Raw genomic sequence first — 17,543 nt, 5'->3', positions numbered from 1 at the left:
GAATCATTATTATAGAGTAATACAATGTATTAATGTATTGAATGGGCCATGATAGAATTAATGGTCAAACGACAAGGCAGTTTAAATATGTAATGTAACTTATATTGTATCCTCGCGTGGCCGGAAAACGACAGTCGAAATACCACGAGTGTTCATACACCTCGTGCCAGCCTACGAGTTACCATGTGATGCATGTTACTGCTTTAATTTTTGGATGTAACGATCACCCATATGTCCGGCGCTGTGGCAAAGTGGTTATAAATACCATAGTACATTTCAATTTAGAGTTCCATCTTCCCCCACATTGTAGTTTTGTATGTTTTTAACATCCTGTGTGTTTTTCGAAATATATTTTAATTTAGAGTTCCATCTTCCCCCACATATTGCCAAATATTTCCAAAATCAAAATAGATGACGATTTTTGGGTAATACCACGAAATAGCACTATCATTTCTTTATAATTGACAATAATTTAATAAAATGTAATAAAACACACGAGGAGTTATTTAGCGATCCTCCACACAACAGGTAAAATTTTACAAATTCGAAAACACACAGGATAAGATGGGACATTAAAAGCAAATCTTTTAAAGTTTGGCAATGAAAACATACAAAACTACAATGTGGGGGAAGATGGAACTCTAAATTGAAATATATTTACATTAGCAGTATTCCGCAACTTGTAGTTAACCTACCGAGTTTTACAGGCTGTGCTAGTTTCTTTGCCATGTAAACTTCACATATATAACGTTAAAGCAATATTTTTTCGTTATTTTTATCTTAAATTAAAGTCATATTGACCCCTGCCTATTTTCTTCATGCTTATATCTTATAGTGTTTTTTTTTACAAAACGAAAACTAGTTTTATGTGACAAAACCAAACTGTACGAAATATTCAAGGTTGTTTTATGAGTCTATGAAACTAGATTAATCGTTCGCACACGCAATCTAAAAAAATTCTTCGGCTTTACTATGGTTTAGCGAGCATTAAAAAATAGCACCTTATACTGTTTCTTATAAAGTATACTGTTCCTATTTTACATACTTTTTTTTGAATATTTAAAAACAGTAATCAGCTTTGACGTGCGTTTTATAAAGTCGTAATAATACTGTCGAAAAGTTCTGTAACCTTATTTTCCTGATTATCATTAAATGGGGGTCCGTAAAAGGAAAATTAAAAAAAAAGTCCTGTCTGACAAAGTGTCCCATTTTCCCCTACCCTATATATTTTATATTATACAATGCGTGAAGAATATGTAATATACTATAAAGCGCGACATTACTGTTTCAGTTAGTTTAAAAAATATGCTAGGTGTTTAGCGTAGGTTGCAACAACGTCTATATTAACTTTGGGTTGCAACGGTTCAAGACAAGGGAAATACCCCGGTTTTTAACCAAAAAAAGTACTTACTCGGTACCCTATATATATTGCCACTGGCAACTAAAGCTTAACTTAGTTAAAGAAATTTCAATCAGTTACAGCAAGTAGTTTCAGTAGAAAAGAGTTAAGTAAATGGTTTTATTAAAAGTAAAACTTTTTTTTACGAAAAAAATGACTAAAAGTTCATCTTTTAGATTGTATTGAGAAATCTTTTTAGTTAAAAGCTGTGTGTGGTTGGGTGTGATTGTGTGTGGCTGTCTGCGAAAAGCACAAATGACAAAATGGAAGAACCAGCAGCTGGTTGAGTTCAACAACACTCCGCTGCATGATGTAACAATAAAGTGTTTCCTGGTAAGTTAGAACTGCAATTGATTATAAGATTAATGCAACTTATGCATACCCTAGTGGCTGTGCAGTGTCAGTAGTTATAACTCGGGTGTTCTGTTTTAAACACCTTATGCCCGCTTACGAGTTACTACGAATATATTTTTCTGGGTGGTTGTTTTTTTGTTTCTTTTTAGATTTTTTTTATGTTTTTTTGCCTACAAATTGTAAAATTCAGTCAACCCAAAGGAATCATTGGGTTGAAGCAATTGGAGATAAGTGTCGTTTCCAAAAACACTTAGGCCCACAATGGTAACAGCAACTAGCCTTGAACCCACAACCTCTGGGTGCTATAACCACTGGGCCACAGCACCTGTGACATCATTCCACAATAATAGCAACATCAAGCCTCGAACCTGTATCCTCTGGTGTTGCTGGTTATTAACAATTCGTTAATATATTTAAGACATGAAGATTATTTTCCAGATTAACTGTTTAAAAGGGAAAGTCAATATTGAACAGATCACAGAAGGTAATTATGCATGTATTTGTAAACTGATAATGTCTGATATACTTGTATTTAAGCTTGGCTGTAGCTATATCCAAAATTCATTAGTTACCACTGGGTTGGAGAAATTAACACTGACAATGCTTTCCCCACCAAGTGTGGCTAAAAGTTAAACAGAATAAACCAATCTGAACAAACGTGGTCCTATTTACACCAGAGCCATACAAATAACGAGTTTTCCAATCCATTGTTACGTAAAAGACAAATTGAACACCAATTTGTGCCCAAAATAACACAACACACGTAGGGAAAATGCATGTTTTTCTGTAATTTGAAGGGAAATTTGGGCTTATTAAAATTTAAAGGTTGGGAAGTCTAAAAAATGCATAATTTGTTTTCTGTATCAAAAAAGGTCAAAAACAGGATTTAGAAGCGGTGAATTTGTTACATTTTAGTCATAATATGGCTTAATTTATATATTTTTTGCAAAGAATGTTTGATAAGGTAAAAATAAGCTATTTTACCCCTTCCCACAAAAGGAATTCGCAAACAAGATCTACTCGGTGTTTCACAGTTGGCCACTTGGTGTTTCACTGAGCCTGATTGACACAAGGGGTCATCTATGTTAACATAACCTTTTTGTTTGTTTGATCTGTTATATTGGCAAATAAAATGTGGTGCAATGTTTGGGTATAAACTTTGATCATGGGTGAAACACCTATGAATAACTGTGTGGGTGGATGAAATAGAACAAAGTATTTCATGAGTCATTGGGTGTAAGCACTTTATAAGTCAAGCATGACATGTGACTAACAATAGGTTTTGTTATAATAATTGAAGTGATATAGAGTTATAAACAACCATATGAACTATTATTTTGGAACCAAATTTGGACAAGCTCATATAATTACAATGTTTGCCGCATATTTGCTGTATAAGTAATAAATGTGTTGCAACACTATACATAGTTAAACTATTTTATAAGTAATTGCAACACTGTTTAACCAAGCATGTGACTACTGACTAACACTAAAAATATGTTAATGCGATTACACGAGCTGGTGAAATACATTCCTCGAAACCCGACCATATCGGGTTCAATGCTCGTCACTGCCATGTCTGTAGATATTACCGGCGCCGTAGCACAGTTGGTTAGCGCGCCTGCTTGTAACCCAGAGGTAATGGGTTCAAGGCTCCAAATTGGCAAAACATAAAGGAATAGCCACTTAGTTGAATAAACGGATTTTATTGTTAATTTCAATACACTGGCAACAGTCCTTATTTATGCCATACAAACTCGTTTTACAATGTATCATATATATAAAAATGTATCATATTTAATAAATGTATCATATACATAGACTGTCATGTTTATGTTGTAATAACACCACATTAAAACAATCACACCTTATTTAACAATAATGGATCCTTTGTTGCAGATGATGACACAACAAACACTTGTTCAAGTAACAATCCAAAAGTTAAAAGTTTTAAACAAATTCAAAACCAAATCAAAGTTTTTTTGAGTGAATGTAGTGTGCATGGTGATTGTGACGTCATAATGCATGTTGTTACATCATATTACACTGTGTTGCAAACCGCCTGTGAAAGATGGGGAAATGTTAATTATGACATCATAAGGGAACTTGTTAGCAAAGAAATGTCAACTGTATGCAAAGAAGCATTCATTGAAATTATGACGACAGAATTACCTTTATCTCCAATCAAGTCAGCTTTGGTCGCTTTCTCTGCGATAACAAACCTAACAACCGAAGGGTTTACCAAGTTTCTGCAATATTGCTCTATAAGAACCGAGTTCAACTTGCCTTATAAGTTTTGTTGTTTCCTACTTAACCCTGACAACTTTACTTTATTGACTTCAATGCAACAAGAAGTCAATGGAAGCCGTAAAGATAAGGTGGAGAACAATAGAAGGAAATTGCTACGGACTCTCAGGAATATGCTAAAGAGTAAGAGTGTTCTCCTCAATATGCAGTCCCATGGCAAGTTACGCCACGAAACCTAAGATTTAGCATTTTAGCCCCAAGTTGCCCATTACCCGAACACACACAACTTACAAGGCCACCTAAAATTTAAGTCGGAGTTGCCCCATTTTCCCAATAGTATAGCATAAGCAATTATTGGTTTATTTTTTAACTATAGGGAACTTGTTAAGAAACTTAGTTTTCTGTTGGGGCACCAATAAGTCAATTGTTAAAAATCTCTGTCAGCGTTAACTTCAAATGTTTTTTTATACAGATCAAAATGGTTCAAAAAGTCAACAATTTTTGGCTGAATGTGTTGAACTCAGTGGTAACGCTGTGTTAAAAACTAAAACAAATGATGAATTAAAAGGAAAACGTCCGAAATGTCGGGCTTTTACACCAGTAAGTTTGAAATAGTTTACTCACTTCACTGTTGGAGGTATATTACTGTGTACTTTGTGTACCCTTGAACCAATGTTTCAATGTCCCACCTAGATGTTCTGGTTGCAACCCTAATAAAATACATTAAATCTTTTTGATCGAAAGACTTCATCACACTTTTATAACTTGCATGTCAGCAACAGCCAATAACAGCAGGGTGATGTTTTACAGATGAAAGTAAACGTTGTACCAGATATTGAAGCAGACGGACAAGTGTATGACAGGTGAGTCAACACCGAGCATGTTCGGGGTGCCTAGGGGTTCCCTCAATAGCTTTTACCCTGCTGTTAGGCGTTTATACAAACAAGCAGGGCCAAAGTATATTGCATTCACCACATTAATCAATGAGGTTCACTATGTTTGCGACAACACATTTTAACTTTGCATATATGTAAGTATTTTGTCTATATGATGTTTATGTTAATTATGACATCACAACAGACCCCGGGACCCCCCCGGACAACGCAGCTTCTACATTCCACCGGGTGATGCTGCGATGGAATCTTACAGACTGAGCACGTTCATGAAATATCCACAAGATACTCCAGTAAACCCACGACATCTGGCAGCTGCTGGCTTCCATTATACTGGCTACAAGGACAGGGTCAAGTGCTTCTGGTAAATTAAAAATCAGCGAAGTTTTCAACCATTTTTAGACTTTATTTCTTATAACGCTATACGAACCAGATAACTATTAAAACAAGGCTGTTTAACCTGCAACCTGTTGGCCCGAAAAACCCTTCAAAATTGCCGGCAATAAAAACCATTAATGGTTTTTGTTCCTGCAGTATTGTAGCAAAGAAATTGGTTGAATAAAAGGCAGGGGTATCTATTAGAACTATACAAGTGATTATAGCGAAAGTATTGATGACATTTGGCTCGCCTTATCAACAGTTGCGGACTTTGTGTTGAGAACTGGGTTTCGGGGGATGAAATAAAATCCAAGAATTGGCATCGTAACAACTGCGAGTTGGTGAATGGAAATGGGGGTGGGAATCAACCAATAGCAGGTGAGTTGTGTGAGGGTTATGTGGGGTTGCTCTTGGTTAGAAAAAAAAATTATTTTCTATATGGAAGAGATTTAAGCCCAATAGAGTTAGCTCATCACCCCAACATTATATATTCACATTCCATTGAATATGGGCCAGGTCTTACAGTGTGAGAAGCAGGTGAGCGGTGTGGGGGTTATGTTGGGTTACTTGTATAAAAGGGGGTTCCATTCTACTTGGGTGAAGTTCTACAGCTTGGCATGCCACGGAATTTTCTTGCAAAAAAGATCAATTTGTAAGATACCTTGGCTTATATGAAAGGATATGTACTGGTAGTGCTGGAGCAATAAGCTAACTCTAACTGTAACCTAAATCTTCCAAAATAGCCTAAAAGCTGTGACTTGCTGTATGACCCAACCCATCTGTAATAGAAATAGAAAGGACTAATACCAATTGGTTTAATAGTGAACCACAAACATATATTCAACACAACTTTTTTCAGGCATTTTTTTCCCATTCCAAAATGGAACTAAAAGATACATGGAGGTAAGGTTCAATTATACTTTATCATTCAATAGTTAATACATGTACCATACATTACTAGCAATACTTTATTCCACAGCATGCAGCAGACCCCACACATGCAAACCAAACAAGTACCAGCATTGGTGAGTTACTGGGTTTGTAGTATGCAGTTTGAAACTTTGAAATACAATAATCGTAAGGGGAAACATTGAATCAGTGAAACGACAACGAATGAATGAATGTAACTTACTTTATCCTTGCGTTGCCGTAAAGTGACAACTTTTATAACTCGGGTGTTCATACACCTAGGGATGCACATTACAGAATTTTAGAATCCTTTTGTATTCGAATCTAATTACGGGATTCGGAATTCTGTTTAATGACGTCATCTCATCATTGATATTAACACTGTTTGGAAAACCAATGCATTGATATTAATACTGTTTGGAAAACCAATGCATTGATATTAATACTGTTTGGAAAACCAATGCATTGATATTAATACTGTTTGGAATATAAACACCAATGTATTAATACAGGCAGTGGCAACAATGTACCAATGCAAACTGCTAAATATGTGGAGCCTGTTAAAAGTGCAACATCATATCAGGTAAGATTAACTGTCAGAAAATGTGTCAGTCAAATACAACTTGATGCATGTTAGCACCTGTAAGTGATTCGATTAACCCAAGATTGTTGGTTTGGAAACCCTTTGTAAAACTAGCTGTCAAAAGTAATAAAGTGTTGGTCAAAAGCAATTTAATATGTACAGCACTAAAGAGTGGTGCAACCAACGAGGTTGTGTCGGCCAAACACAACTTGACTTGTATGAGCATCTTTAAAAAGTGGTGCAACCAATTCAAGGGTATTGATTTTTATCTTTAATACAACAAAGTCAGCTAATATAAAAACACTTCTTATTCAAGTGAATTTAAAAGTACCATCTCACCCCTCTGTGAATGTAAAGCATTGTCAATGGTTTTAAAAACACCCAAGATCCAAGGATGTAGGAAGTTTTCAATGCCTCTTTCATTCTTTGTTGTAGTAACAGTAACAAAACTTTATTACAACACAGAGAATAGAGCTGGCAACAATAGCTTCACCCCATCATGAACAACTCGTAAGATCACTTGATTTGAGGAAAGAAAGTGACAGAAGGTAAGGTGGTAATAATATAGCGGGGTGGGGTAAAATGGGACATTTTTTGCTCCTATTTGGTGGCAAACAAAGAGGAATATTTACAAAGTTATTGATATTTAATTTCAAGTAAAAATGAGTAAACGCAAACATTTCACATTCTGTTGAAATCCTTTCTTAAGAGTGAAAGTGAAAGAACTTATGGAAACACTTAAACATAAGTATTGAGCTTTACAAAACATAAAATGAAGCAGAGGTTTTGGTCCAATGCCAATGAAAAAGTAGTCATATTTAATATTGGCTTATGGCCAAGTCAGCAAACTATTTCGAAATACATTAACCTTTGTGCTTAAATAGAATGACACACATTGCACCAGCGACATTGAACTAATATAAATCTGGTTGTAGGAGGAAATTAATTAATATTAACTTACATTTTTGCTTTGAAAAAATAACTTTCATTCTTTTTTTCAGTAAAACGTATGAGAACTGGCCTGCGCAGAATCGAACAGTATACGCAAGTGATTTGGCTCGTTCCGGCTTTTTTTACCTCGGTAATTTGGATCGAGTCCAGTGTTTCTCATGTGGAGGAGTGTTGCGCAACTGGAATTATGGGGATAATATTACAGCTGAACACAGGAGACACTTCCCTCATTGCAGGTGAAAAATAAATCACTATCTCAACATAAATTGTATTATGGTTGGGCCTAACAGCGATGCTTTTAACTTTGAAATTCTTTGAACATCATCGTATAACCAATAACTAGTGTCAGAAGTATGTTGGTTAGGTCAGGACATTTGTTCAATAATTTCCAACCCTTTATAACTAAAAGCAGTTAGTAATTGCCACCAAATTATAATTGTTCCCTTATATTGCTACTATTTAAACTTTATAATAAAAAACAAAATAGATAATAAAGGCACGTTTCGAACTAAACCTATAAATTAAACCCAACAGAATGGTGCAAGGCACAGAAACAAGGAACGTAGCTTCACCTGCACAACCCAACCCACAAACAACGAGAACATCAACCCAGGAACCTCCCGATCCAACTGAAAGCGAGAAGGTGAGGAAAAAATAACAAGACACCTCATTTGAATAAAATGCATATTCGAACGAATAAGTGTAACTTGCTTTATCCTTGAGTGGCCGGACAAAAATTTTCGTTATAACATGTTTGTTCTGTTTTAAACACCTTGTATCAGCTTACGAGTTACCATGTCTGTTACTTTTAAATTGTGGGTAGCTTTTTTAACCATTTTCACCTAAAGTTTATTCTACGCACAGTTGGAACTGAGTGAAATGTTCCCATGCCAGTACCCGGTGAATCCCCATATGCGAAACCAAGATATGAGACTTGCAACTTTTGACCAGCGGTGGCAGCAAAGAGCATTACAAGCAAAACCAGCTCAAATATCAAAAGCGGGATTTTTCTTCTTGGGTAAGTACTATGATGTCATAACACTTCCATTTTGCTGGGTTTACATTCTGATCATAGACAATGCTCAGAAAGTATTTGAAAGAAAAATGTTTAAGAACCACTGATATAACAAACCAACAAATACTGTTTAAGTTGTTGCATTGTGTCTTATATATGTGTCAATCATCCAGGTGACCGAGATCGTGTAAAGTGCTGGTATTGTAACGGAGGTTTACAGAACTGGGATCCAAATGATGAACCATGGACTGAACACGCAAAGTGGTTTCCAACGTGAGTTAATGAAAGTAAAAGACAACAGCTTTTTTGAAGCCCTACTTAGATATATTTATGATCCCTCATTGTAGTATGTTGTGGGGTATGTATGGGCTTGAATGTTGCCTTGTGCCTTTGCTTTAGTTGTCTAGGGCAATCTCAGGAAAATTGTGAGACCCATAATACTGGGACTGACATTATAGACATATACCACAATAAAACAGAAATTTTAGAATTAATTTTCCACAAAATTAAAGACAACTTTTTCCCACAGATGTGAATTCCTAATTCGTAGCAAAGGACCAGACTTTGTTCACGCTATGGTTTCAAAATATCCCAACCTCCCACGACCGATATTACGTGGTCCATTTGATGTTCCACCAAGCATAAGAAGAAACAGTGAAACTACGGCACCACCACCAATAATGGACCATAAGGTAAGAAACAAATCTGGCATAAATCCCAGCTAGGTTTGGGGTAGTTAGGAAAATTAGAGCTCATCGACAAGGACATTATCCATAAAGTAACACTAGAGATTCCAGTTTAAGGCAAATTTAACACTGGTTTTAAGTGCAAAAAAGGCACCCAAAACGGTGGGTTTGGGGTAGTAAGGAAATCTGGAAGCTCCCAGGTTGAAGGCTCACTATGATGGCCTGTAAACAGGACGACCTTAAACACAACAAGTTTAAATCAATAATAATCCCGGCAGAAAGAGATGGCTGAAATGAAAACCAAGGTCAAGAAACACATGGAAAGTGAAGAAGCTAAGTCAGTGTTGGAGATGGGGTTTGGAAGGAAGGAACTCGAAAAAGTTATCAAGAAGTAAATTGCTTGCAACTTATTGTTGCTATGTTTTACTGCTGTTGTTTGAATGTGAATATTAGACAAACATGTATTTTTTTTATTTTTTTAACTGTTTAAATTTGATTGCATTTTACATAAACAAACATTCTCTTGAACAAATTCATATACAAACATAAGTATCTTGAATTGCTCAAAGTAATGTGAACTGTTTGGATCCATTAAACAAACACTAATTATTGTATTCAACTTTAAATTTCAGAAAACTAAAAAAAGATGGTAAAATGTTCACATCAGTTGTTAGCGTTATTGATGCAATGAATGACGGCACAGATTCATCTGATGATGAAATGGAAGCGGATGAACCACAAACACAAACTCCAATGTCTATAAGTGACTTAGGTAGGAAAGGATTATTGTATATTTCTTTACAGATGGGATTCAGGGTGATGTCCCAGTTCTGGCTTAAATCCCAGGTCCCATGGCGTGCCTCACTGTAGGACCTCACCAATATAGAATAGAATGTGCATATACAATGTTGGGGTAATGAGTCAACTTTGGTCTAAATCCCAGGTCCCATGGCATGCCTCACTGTAGGACCTCACCGGTCACCCATATAGAATAGAATGTGCATTTTAAATGTTGGGGTAATGGGTGAACTCCGGGCGTAATCCCAAGTCCTATATACAATATATTAGTCCTTGCATTGGCTGTATATTAAAAATAGTTATAAGGTTTAAAAATCTCACATAAACACAAAGTATAAAACTACCACAAAGTCCACACCCCACAAATAAAAATCAAATATTACCCAACAGATTTATCGCCTTCTATGCTGGCAAGGGTGGCTGAGTTGGAAGAAGAAAGAAAATGTAAAGTTTGTTTAGACAAGATGGCCGACATTGTATTTATACCGTGTGGTCACCTATGCACGTGTATTGAATGTGCATCAGCATTGAATAAATGCCCAATTTGTAGGAAGAGGATTGAAAAATCAATCAGAACGTATTTAAATTAACAAATATAAAGTTATTTTTTTAGAAATTTAGGCAATTTATATATGGGTAGGTTAGTAGCTTACACGGTTACACCTATGCTATGAATATAGCATTGAGCATATGATCAAGTCCGACTTTTAAATCTAATACTAATTTCTATGATTGGTTCTTTTATTTATATATTTATCATTAACTTTTCTGGACATGATTTTGTTTTTTTATTTATTTACTATTAACGTGGACGAACAAACGCCGATACAACCTTTTATTAAGATTACCATTACTTTTTTATTGTTATTGTGTTATTTTTATAATGTATCATTAGATAATATATGCATCACTTGTATCGCTTCTCTATTACATTACAATGATAATTGATAATGCACTTAAGAACGTAACTTTAGCTCTAATACATTTCTTTAAATATTAACAAGTATTCCTGTTGTTGCTATTTAAAAGTATCATCAGCATAGATGCCCGATTAAAAAGCAAAGGAGGCAGGGATAGTTAGATACAATTGTATGAAACAAATCCAACTCATTGGTTGTAAGCGTTTACTGATTAATCTTATATGCCACCCCAGACTTGGCGCATATATTGACCCTAGTTCAGGTCCATAGTCCATCGGCATAAGTTAATGTTTCACCAGAAAATACATCAATGTGATAAGCAAACACAATACTCAGGCTCACTGCCTAAGGCAAAGTGGTTAGAAGCTTAAACCTAACCAACAAACCACACAAATAACTTGAGGGGAGATTTGTTGCTGGTAAGTTAAGCTAGTATAGAAAAACTTGTGAGATATTGCAAATAATAAGCCTAATATATTAGAGCAGTAGTTACAATGTAATGAATAAACAGAAATTAAACCACAGATTTTGCTTAGCAATAATAAGCCTTGATATAATAAAGCAGTACAAAGAAGTGCATCATAGGAATTAAACTAGGTTTAACATTTATTTAAACAATACAGATAAATAGATAATATGTTGTAATTATCCAGGACAGGGGGATAATAGGCCAACTCTGGCCCCTACTTCATGACCTCACGCCCTCATCAATATAGAATAGGGAAGCCGTATATAGATAGTTTAACAGGTGCTTGTAAAACTGCTGCAGAACTTTACAGCCTGTCATTTAGAAATACTTAACTCGTACTCATTCAACAGAACACTATAGCAAATATGAAAGTAATTTTAGTAGGGTTGCCTAAAACAGGCACAAAGACAATGCATGCCGCATTTGATATGCTTGGATATGGTGTGTATGACATCATGGAACATTTCTGGTATCATGGGAACTATTGGATGAAGTTTTGGAATGGGAAAGGTACAATAGATGATTTGAAAGAGATGTACAAGGATGTAGATGCATGCGTAGATGGGCCTATCTTTTATTATTGGGAGGAAATACTACAAGCTTATCCAGATGTAAAGGTGAATCCATATGTAGATATTAATGCGGTGAATGCAACATGCATATGGCTCAGTTTGTTTGTATAGACACCTTAACAGCAGGGTAAAAGCTGGGGTGACATTGTTAAAATACAGTTACACTCATAGTTGTCAAACATAGGAACTTCATGGATTAATCTGACGAATGCAATATATTTTGGCTCTGCTTGTTTGTATAGACACATAGCAGCAGGGTAGACTGTAAACCCTATTTTAAGGTTAAAACTGGGGTGCTTAGCCTAAAACACATAAAATTCCCCGTTTTTCTCCAAGATTACACCTATGCTTATTCTATTAGTTCAACTATATTCACAACACAAAAACCTTAAAGTTACGACAACCAAACCAAAATTTCTTGAGTTAATTACAATGCTAAAACAGATTGTTCTCACATTGCGAGATGAAGACAAATGGTGGAAAAGTTTAAAACAACAAGTGGATAATATTAAAGGTAGCAAAATGTACAGAGCAATGATGATATTCTCACCAACCGGTCGAAAGTTCGATGCCTTTGTACAACGTTTAAGTAAGTAACCATTTGTGCATGATTATATATTGACATATGTTTAAGATTTTTACCACTAAACTTGGTATCCAAGCATAGCAAAGTATGCTCGGATTTATATTTTATTCGATGTGAATAAAGCCCTGCACAGTGGCATGGGATGAGATTTAGGCCAGTTAACCAATTATTCCTACACCAACGGTGGTATAACCTATTAGTGACCACTTGGTTTAGAGTTAAAGCAATGTCTGGTTAGTTTTTTGCAAAAGACATAAATGCTATAAATGAGAGCAATATCTCATATCAAATCTGATATTCTTACAATAGTTGGTTGGATAACTATGTTAACTATTTTCTAATTAATACAAAACATACAGTATATGATATCAAACAAACAGTATTACTTACCAGCAATGGTGGAGTTTGGATCGATGTTCGATTATTCCAGATGTTTTAATACCAATGTTGATTTAAATGAGATGATATGTAGAAGAACATTCAGACAAAGCAACTCCTATATAATGCAGGTTGGTAAACATATATTGCAACAAAGGCTTAATGTACAGACTAATAGAAAGAGCTGGTAATCAAAATCATTATATGAAAAAATAGGTCTTCTTAATACACATGGTATGTATTCATACACCTCATGCTCATTGTTGATTTATAACACAGGTGTCTTCTTATACACTAGACACATATCCACACATGGTGTATTCATACACCATATTTATACATTTTTTTACAGAAAGCACCCAAAGAGAACTTATTAGTGTATAAAGTAAGTGAGGGTTGGGAACCACTTTGTAAATTCCTTGGTGTGCCAATCCCTGATACTCCATTCCCCCATAAGAATGCTAGGGGAGGTTTATTGCAAACTTTGGAAGTTCACCCAGTATTTGTGAGAATGCAACGTGAAACTATGGTGTCTTTGGGACTTATTTTTACCCTTGGTGCTTTTGGGTTGTACAAAGCATGTACAAAGGTGTCATTGGATAAGATAACACAGTTTATTGGGAAAATATATTAATAGATGTTCTATTAAAAATACAGCTAAAAAAATTATTTTAAAAGTTCTAGAGCATGTAACATTCTTTTCTCTCTTTGTAGCAACATCAATAGAATGTAGCATATTAGCAGGGTAATAATGGCTTATGCATGTTGTATGGATAACAGCTTTTGCTCTTGTAATTATTATAGTAAATTAGTACATAATAAATAAATTAAATATACTCACCGAAAAATGACTTTTCCTATTTCATGATTTAGACAGTTCAAAAAAATGAGTTTATTCTACACAGTCCCAGTTGCACACATGCTGTTCTGAGAAAAATAGAACATTATTTGAACAGGAGACTAATGATGCCAATATATGTTATTATAATTTATATATATCTTATTTTACACTATTTGTTGCAAGTTAACATTTCATATACTGCTAAATATTCATTATTACAAAAAAACTCACCGATAAAAACACAAGGTCGTTTCCATACCTTCATCTTGTTTTAAATTGCAAAAAATGTTTAATATGTTTATTATAAACAAAAAATATTAAAAAATACAAAATATTGCGCAATTTTAGTTTAAATTTTCCCGCCATTTTTTCAGTAAAACAGATGTTCGGAAAAACGTAAAATTTGCGCAATAAAATATAAAATCATTTAAAATAAATAGAACGTAACAATAAAATCAAGTATATGGCTTATAAAATTATGATAAACTAAAGAAATAAATTTAAATCACACTAGTTTTAAATTTTCCGGTAAACGCTCATACCAGAACATAATGCGCTTTTCGACACTGGGTTTTCGTCAGCTGCGATGGCCGAGTGGTTAAGGCGTTAGACTTGAAATCTAATGGGATCTTCCCGCGTAGGTTCGAACCCTACTCGCAGCGTTTAAATTTTTCATTTTTTTAATCTTTCATTATAAAGTTTATAACCTTATAACCTTTTGATCTGGTGCTACGAAAACGTAACCAACAAAAATCAAGTCCAACCACTAGTAGTAAAAGAGAAATATATTTCGCCTAAAGGGCATCGTCAGTCTCTGCAAAAGAAGCGTATAAAAATATAGCAAAGTAATGGAATGGAGAAAACCAAGGAACACAAACACCTGCATCTACGAACAATAAAAACAACAGAACGGGAGAGGCACGCTGGACAAACAGAGGAAAGCAGAAAGGTGTAAGCTGGGTGTAAAAGGCGACAAGGAAGCGAGATAACTAAGGAGCGTGCGTTGGATAAAGTAATAAGGCGAACGGCAAGTAAAATAGACAAGATGGAAAGTAAAACGCGACCAAAAGCAAAAAGCAACCAAAAGCGAAAAACAAAAGGCAAAATAGTGGAAAACTATTTGATACGAGGTAGTATCATCTTCTTGATATTAATGTTGGCCAAAATTTTGTGGTACCACTTGTCCTCGCAAACATCTAGCAGATTCGCCGGTGGCTGTTCCACGAAGGTGACATTATAGCATTTTGCTATAGGCGGTTTTCTAACGAATATGTTAGGGTGCTTTAACACATAATGATGAAGGAGTGCCGTCCCGTCATTGACCTCTGTAGCTTCAAACGATCTCCACACGCTCCTGTGCGCCGTCCAACGGGTAGAGAATTTGTTCTTGGTTTGGCCTACATATTGACTGTCGCAAAGTTTGCAAGTGGCCACGTATATGCCGTAGCATTTGCAGTTGAGGGTTTGTGTGAGGCGTACCATACCTCGTGGCGTAGAAAGTTGCGTGTTGGGGGTGACCATGCTCGTTTTGTGCTGGCCGTGCATGCCACAAAGGGCACAGTGGCCACATGGAAACGAACCGGGAGATTTAAAGTTATCCTTATAACCTTTTAGTTTAAATTTTATAAATAACTTTTAAGCAGACACTTTAATCGTTTTGTTTGTTTTAAACGTGCTCTTTTTAAAGTTTAAATTGTAAAATAAAGCTGCAAATAAAAATTAAACAGAACCTAAGCATTTGACTATTATTAATACGTTTAAATTTAAATTATAGTTTTCTAAGCGAAAGCTTCGTAGATTTTCTCAGATTTTAAAAGTTCTTTATTTGAAGTTTGAATTGTAAACGTAATAAATATGTTTTTCACTGAAGTTTTATCATTAGTAATGCAGCTATAACACGATCAACTAAACTAATAAATAATAAAAAGCAAAAACAAAATTTAAAAAATAACCGCTGCGAGCAGGATTCGAACCTGCGCGGGAATATCCCATTGGATTTCGAGTCCAACGCCTTAACCACTCGGCCATCGCAGCGCGCCGTTAACAGAACGCGAAAACGCGGTTACAAACAACGCGGTACAGCTATTATGTTGTGTTGGCCAATAGAATGAGTTTCATAAAACCGCAATAGAATATAAGCTGTAAACAACATAAATGCCCTCATTATAACCACACAATAACGAGTTATACACTGCTACCATTGTGGGCGTATGTGTCCTTGGGCAAGACACTTAAGAGCAATTGTTTTAACCCAGTGGTCACTAATAGGTTGTCCCAACGTCTCACTAACTTTGGGTTGTCAAAGTTGTCAGCCATACGAACACAATCACCCACAATTTATCTTTGTTATCGCATTAAAAAAATATAAACAAAATTTACGTAAGGTTAAAAACATATTAATTGTAAAACGGAACACAATTTAATTTATTTTAAAACGCGGCGCATCTGTCTTGTTAAAATACCTGCATAATAAATGTTAAGCCCAAATTAATCTCTTCAGGATCCCTATTGATTGTACTAAGCTAAGCGAATCTTTGAAGCGGTGCTTGGGACATTCTATGCAACGTAAAACCAAGAATTAGATTCAAATACATTGAACTGGAGACTTACATATAAGGTTATGTTTCTAACTTACGAAATGTGGATAGCAATATGAGGTTACTAGGTATAACATACAGGCATTTTAAGGCATGGCGCAACGTTTTAGTAGTACAGTCATGTACGACGAAAAATACTACAGAATAGGTCTCAACTTCAGTAATACTGTGATGGGGGAAAGATTCGTTAGCACATAATATTCCGTTTCCTACTCTATAGGCCTGTGTTTTAGTCGTGACGACGAGTCTGACGACGCGGTTATATATAGTTCTGTAAATATTTCGTTTACTACCAAACGGGATAATAAAATAGAATGATAGTCCATAGACCCTACTGGAACGGCGTTACGGTGGTTCTGAAACACTTTAAACCCAGATTGCAAAAAATTGAATTGTTTTGTTTGCCTAAATTTTACTTATAGTTTCAAAAGCTCTGGGCTAACGCGTCCAGGCGTTCCCAAAGCATATACCACATAACGCGTCGCTAATACATTTCCACTAATTTCTCCTAAACGTTAAGTATTTATTAACCTAGATAACTTGTGAGTCGTATTTTGTGGCACAGGTTGTATCTTATGCTTTGCGTGTTTATTTGTCTTTGCTTTCAAGTGATATCGGGGCATGTTTGCTGAGTAAATGCTTTCTTGGATCCGCAAATATAGGAAAGCGGGTTGTAACACAGGAGTAACGGTTTTATGGCATCTGGTCGACAGTAGAATTTTACCGTTGGAGGTATATACTGTTCGTACAGCTACGTATAGTAGGTTGAAGTATGTTTTCGTTGTTATTTATCTTCATATTTGGTAGCAAACAAATAATATTTACAGGATTATAATATACCCGTAGCGCCCGCTATACTTTATAATAGCGTTGATAATTGTTAAAAACACGACCAGAAAATATGGGTTGTAGTACTATGGGGTAAGATGGATACCGTAAGCACATAATATCCATGCTTCCCAATCTT

General features: G+C 35.4%; 3 protein-coding genes, 1 long non-coding RNA gene and 2 other non-coding genes across 7 annotated transcripts; 3 read left to right on the top strand and 3 right to left on the bottom strand.

The window, feature by feature from the left end:
• Nucleotides 1-1,579: 1,579 nt before the first annotated feature.
• LOC149727374 (E3 ubiquitin-protein ligase XIAP-like) lies at nucleotides 1,580-11,216 on the top strand. 2 transcript variants are annotated; one of them, XM_089890324.1, is made up of 19 exons: nucleotides 1,580-1,732; nucleotides 2,192-2,237; nucleotides 3,653-4,183; nucleotides 4,473-4,600; nucleotides 4,811-4,863; nucleotides 5,081-5,257; nucleotides 5,534-5,649; nucleotides 6,131-6,174; nucleotides 6,251-6,296; nucleotides 6,693-6,763; nucleotides 7,229-7,311; nucleotides 7,765-7,950; nucleotides 8,249-8,357; nucleotides 8,579-8,732; nucleotides 8,903-9,002; nucleotides 9,259-9,421; nucleotides 9,694-9,806; nucleotides 10,048-10,187; nucleotides 10,604-11,216. In XM_089890324.1, exons 1-19 carry the CDS (start codon nucleotides 1,655-1,657, stop codon nucleotides 10,801-10,803), a joined length of 2,538 nt encoding a protein of 845 aa, XP_089746450.1. In that variant the 5' UTR covers nucleotides 1,580-1,654; the 3' UTR covers nucleotides 10,804-11,216. The 2 variants fall into 2 exon arrangements, with proteins under 2 accessions (XP_089746450.1, XP_089746451.1); XM_089890325.1 differs by having other exon boundaries at nucleotides 1,657-1,732; nucleotides 2,753-4,183.
• A 751-nt stretch (nucleotides 11,217-11,967) lies between these two features.
• Nucleotides 11,968-13,986, top strand: LOC149727373 (uncharacterized). Its single transcript, XM_089890334.1, has 4 exons — nucleotides 11,968-12,219; nucleotides 12,619-12,763; nucleotides 13,154-13,269; nucleotides 13,491-13,986. The coding sequence occupies exons 1-4, from the start codon at nucleotides 11,968-11,970 to the stop codon at nucleotides 13,770-13,772; spliced, it is 795 nt and encodes a 264-aa protein (XP_089746460.1). The 3' UTR covers nucleotides 13,773-13,986.
• LOC149727372 (uncharacterized) lies at nucleotides 12,608-14,342 on the bottom strand. Its single transcript, XR_016386248.1, has 4 exons — nucleotides 14,211-14,342; nucleotides 13,980-14,065; nucleotides 13,151-13,256; nucleotides 12,608-12,746 (listed from the first exon to the last, which is right to left on the bottom strand). It is a non-coding gene; the product is annotated as an uncharacterized LOC149727372 (long non-coding RNA).
• A 217-nt stretch (nucleotides 14,343-14,559) lies between these two features.
• On the top strand, nucleotides 14,560-14,641 carry Trnas-uga (transfer RNA serine (anticodon UGA)). The gene has a single exon. It is a non-coding gene; the product is annotated as a tRNA-Ser (tRNA).
• Nucleotides 14,642-14,749: 108 nt separating this feature from the next.
• On the bottom strand, nucleotides 14,750-16,007 carry LOC149727370 (uncharacterized). Its single transcript, XM_089890378.1, has 2 exons — nucleotides 15,953-16,007; nucleotides 14,750-15,586 (listed from the first exon to the last, which is right to left on the bottom strand). The coding sequence occupies exons 1-2, from the start codon at nucleotides 16,005-16,007 to the stop codon at nucleotides 15,096-15,098; spliced, it is 546 nt and encodes a 181-aa protein (XP_089746504.1). The 3' UTR covers nucleotides 14,750-15,095.
• On the bottom strand, nucleotides 15,932-16,013 carry Trnas-cga (transfer RNA serine (anticodon CGA)). Its single transcript has one exon. It is a non-coding gene; the product is annotated as a tRNA-Ser (tRNA).
• Nucleotides 16,014-17,543: the final 1,530 nt, after the last annotated feature.

This window comes from Ciona robusta, chromosome 12 (genome assembly GCF_009617815.1).
Source record: "Ciona robusta chromosome 12, ASM961781v2".
Classification (NCBI taxonomy): Eukaryota; Metazoa; Chordata; class Ascidiacea; order Phlebobranchia; family Cionidae; genus Ciona; species Ciona robusta.
Note: the sequence above shows the minus strand (reverse complement) of the source record. Positions and strands in the feature narration are given on the sequence as shown.

What these genes read in the sequence shown, in the direction of transcription:
- LOC149727374 (XM_089890324.1), top strand. Translation starts at nt 1,655, where the DNA reads ATGACAAAATGGAAGAACCAGCAGCTGGTTGAGTTCAACAACACTCCG. An exon ending in TATTGAACAGATCACAGAAG is followed by an intron (nt 2,238 to 3,652) that starts GTAATTATGCAT and finishes CCTTTGTTGCAG; the next exon opens with ATGATGACACAACAAACACT. An exon ending in AAAGTGCAACATCATATCAG is followed by an intron (nt 6,764 to 7,228) that starts GTAAGATTAACT and finishes ATTACAACACAG; the next exon opens with AGAATAGAGCTGGCAACAAT.
- LOC149727373 (XM_089890334.1), top strand. Translation starts at nt 11,968, where the DNA reads ATGAAAGTAATTTTAGTAGGGTTGCCTAAAACAGGCACAAAGACAATG. An exon ending in AAGCTTATCCAGATGTAAAG is followed by an intron (nt 12,220 to 12,618) that starts GTGAATCCATAT and finishes ATGCTAAAACAG; the next exon opens with ATTGTTCTCACATTGCGAGA. An exon ending in GCAACTCCTATATAATGCAG is followed by an intron (nt 13,270 to 13,490) that starts GTTGGTAAACAT and finishes ATTTTTTTACAG; the next exon opens with AAAGCACCCAAAGAGAACTT.
- LOC149727370 (XM_089890378.1), bottom strand. Translation starts at nt 16,007, where the DNA reads ATGGCCGAGTGGTTAAGGCGTTGGACTCGAAATCCAATGGGATATTCC. An exon ending in AATGGGATATTCCCGCGCAG is followed by an intron (nt 15,587 to 15,952) that starts GTTCGAATCCTG and finishes TTAAACTAAAAG; the next exon opens with GTTATAAGGATAACTTTAAA.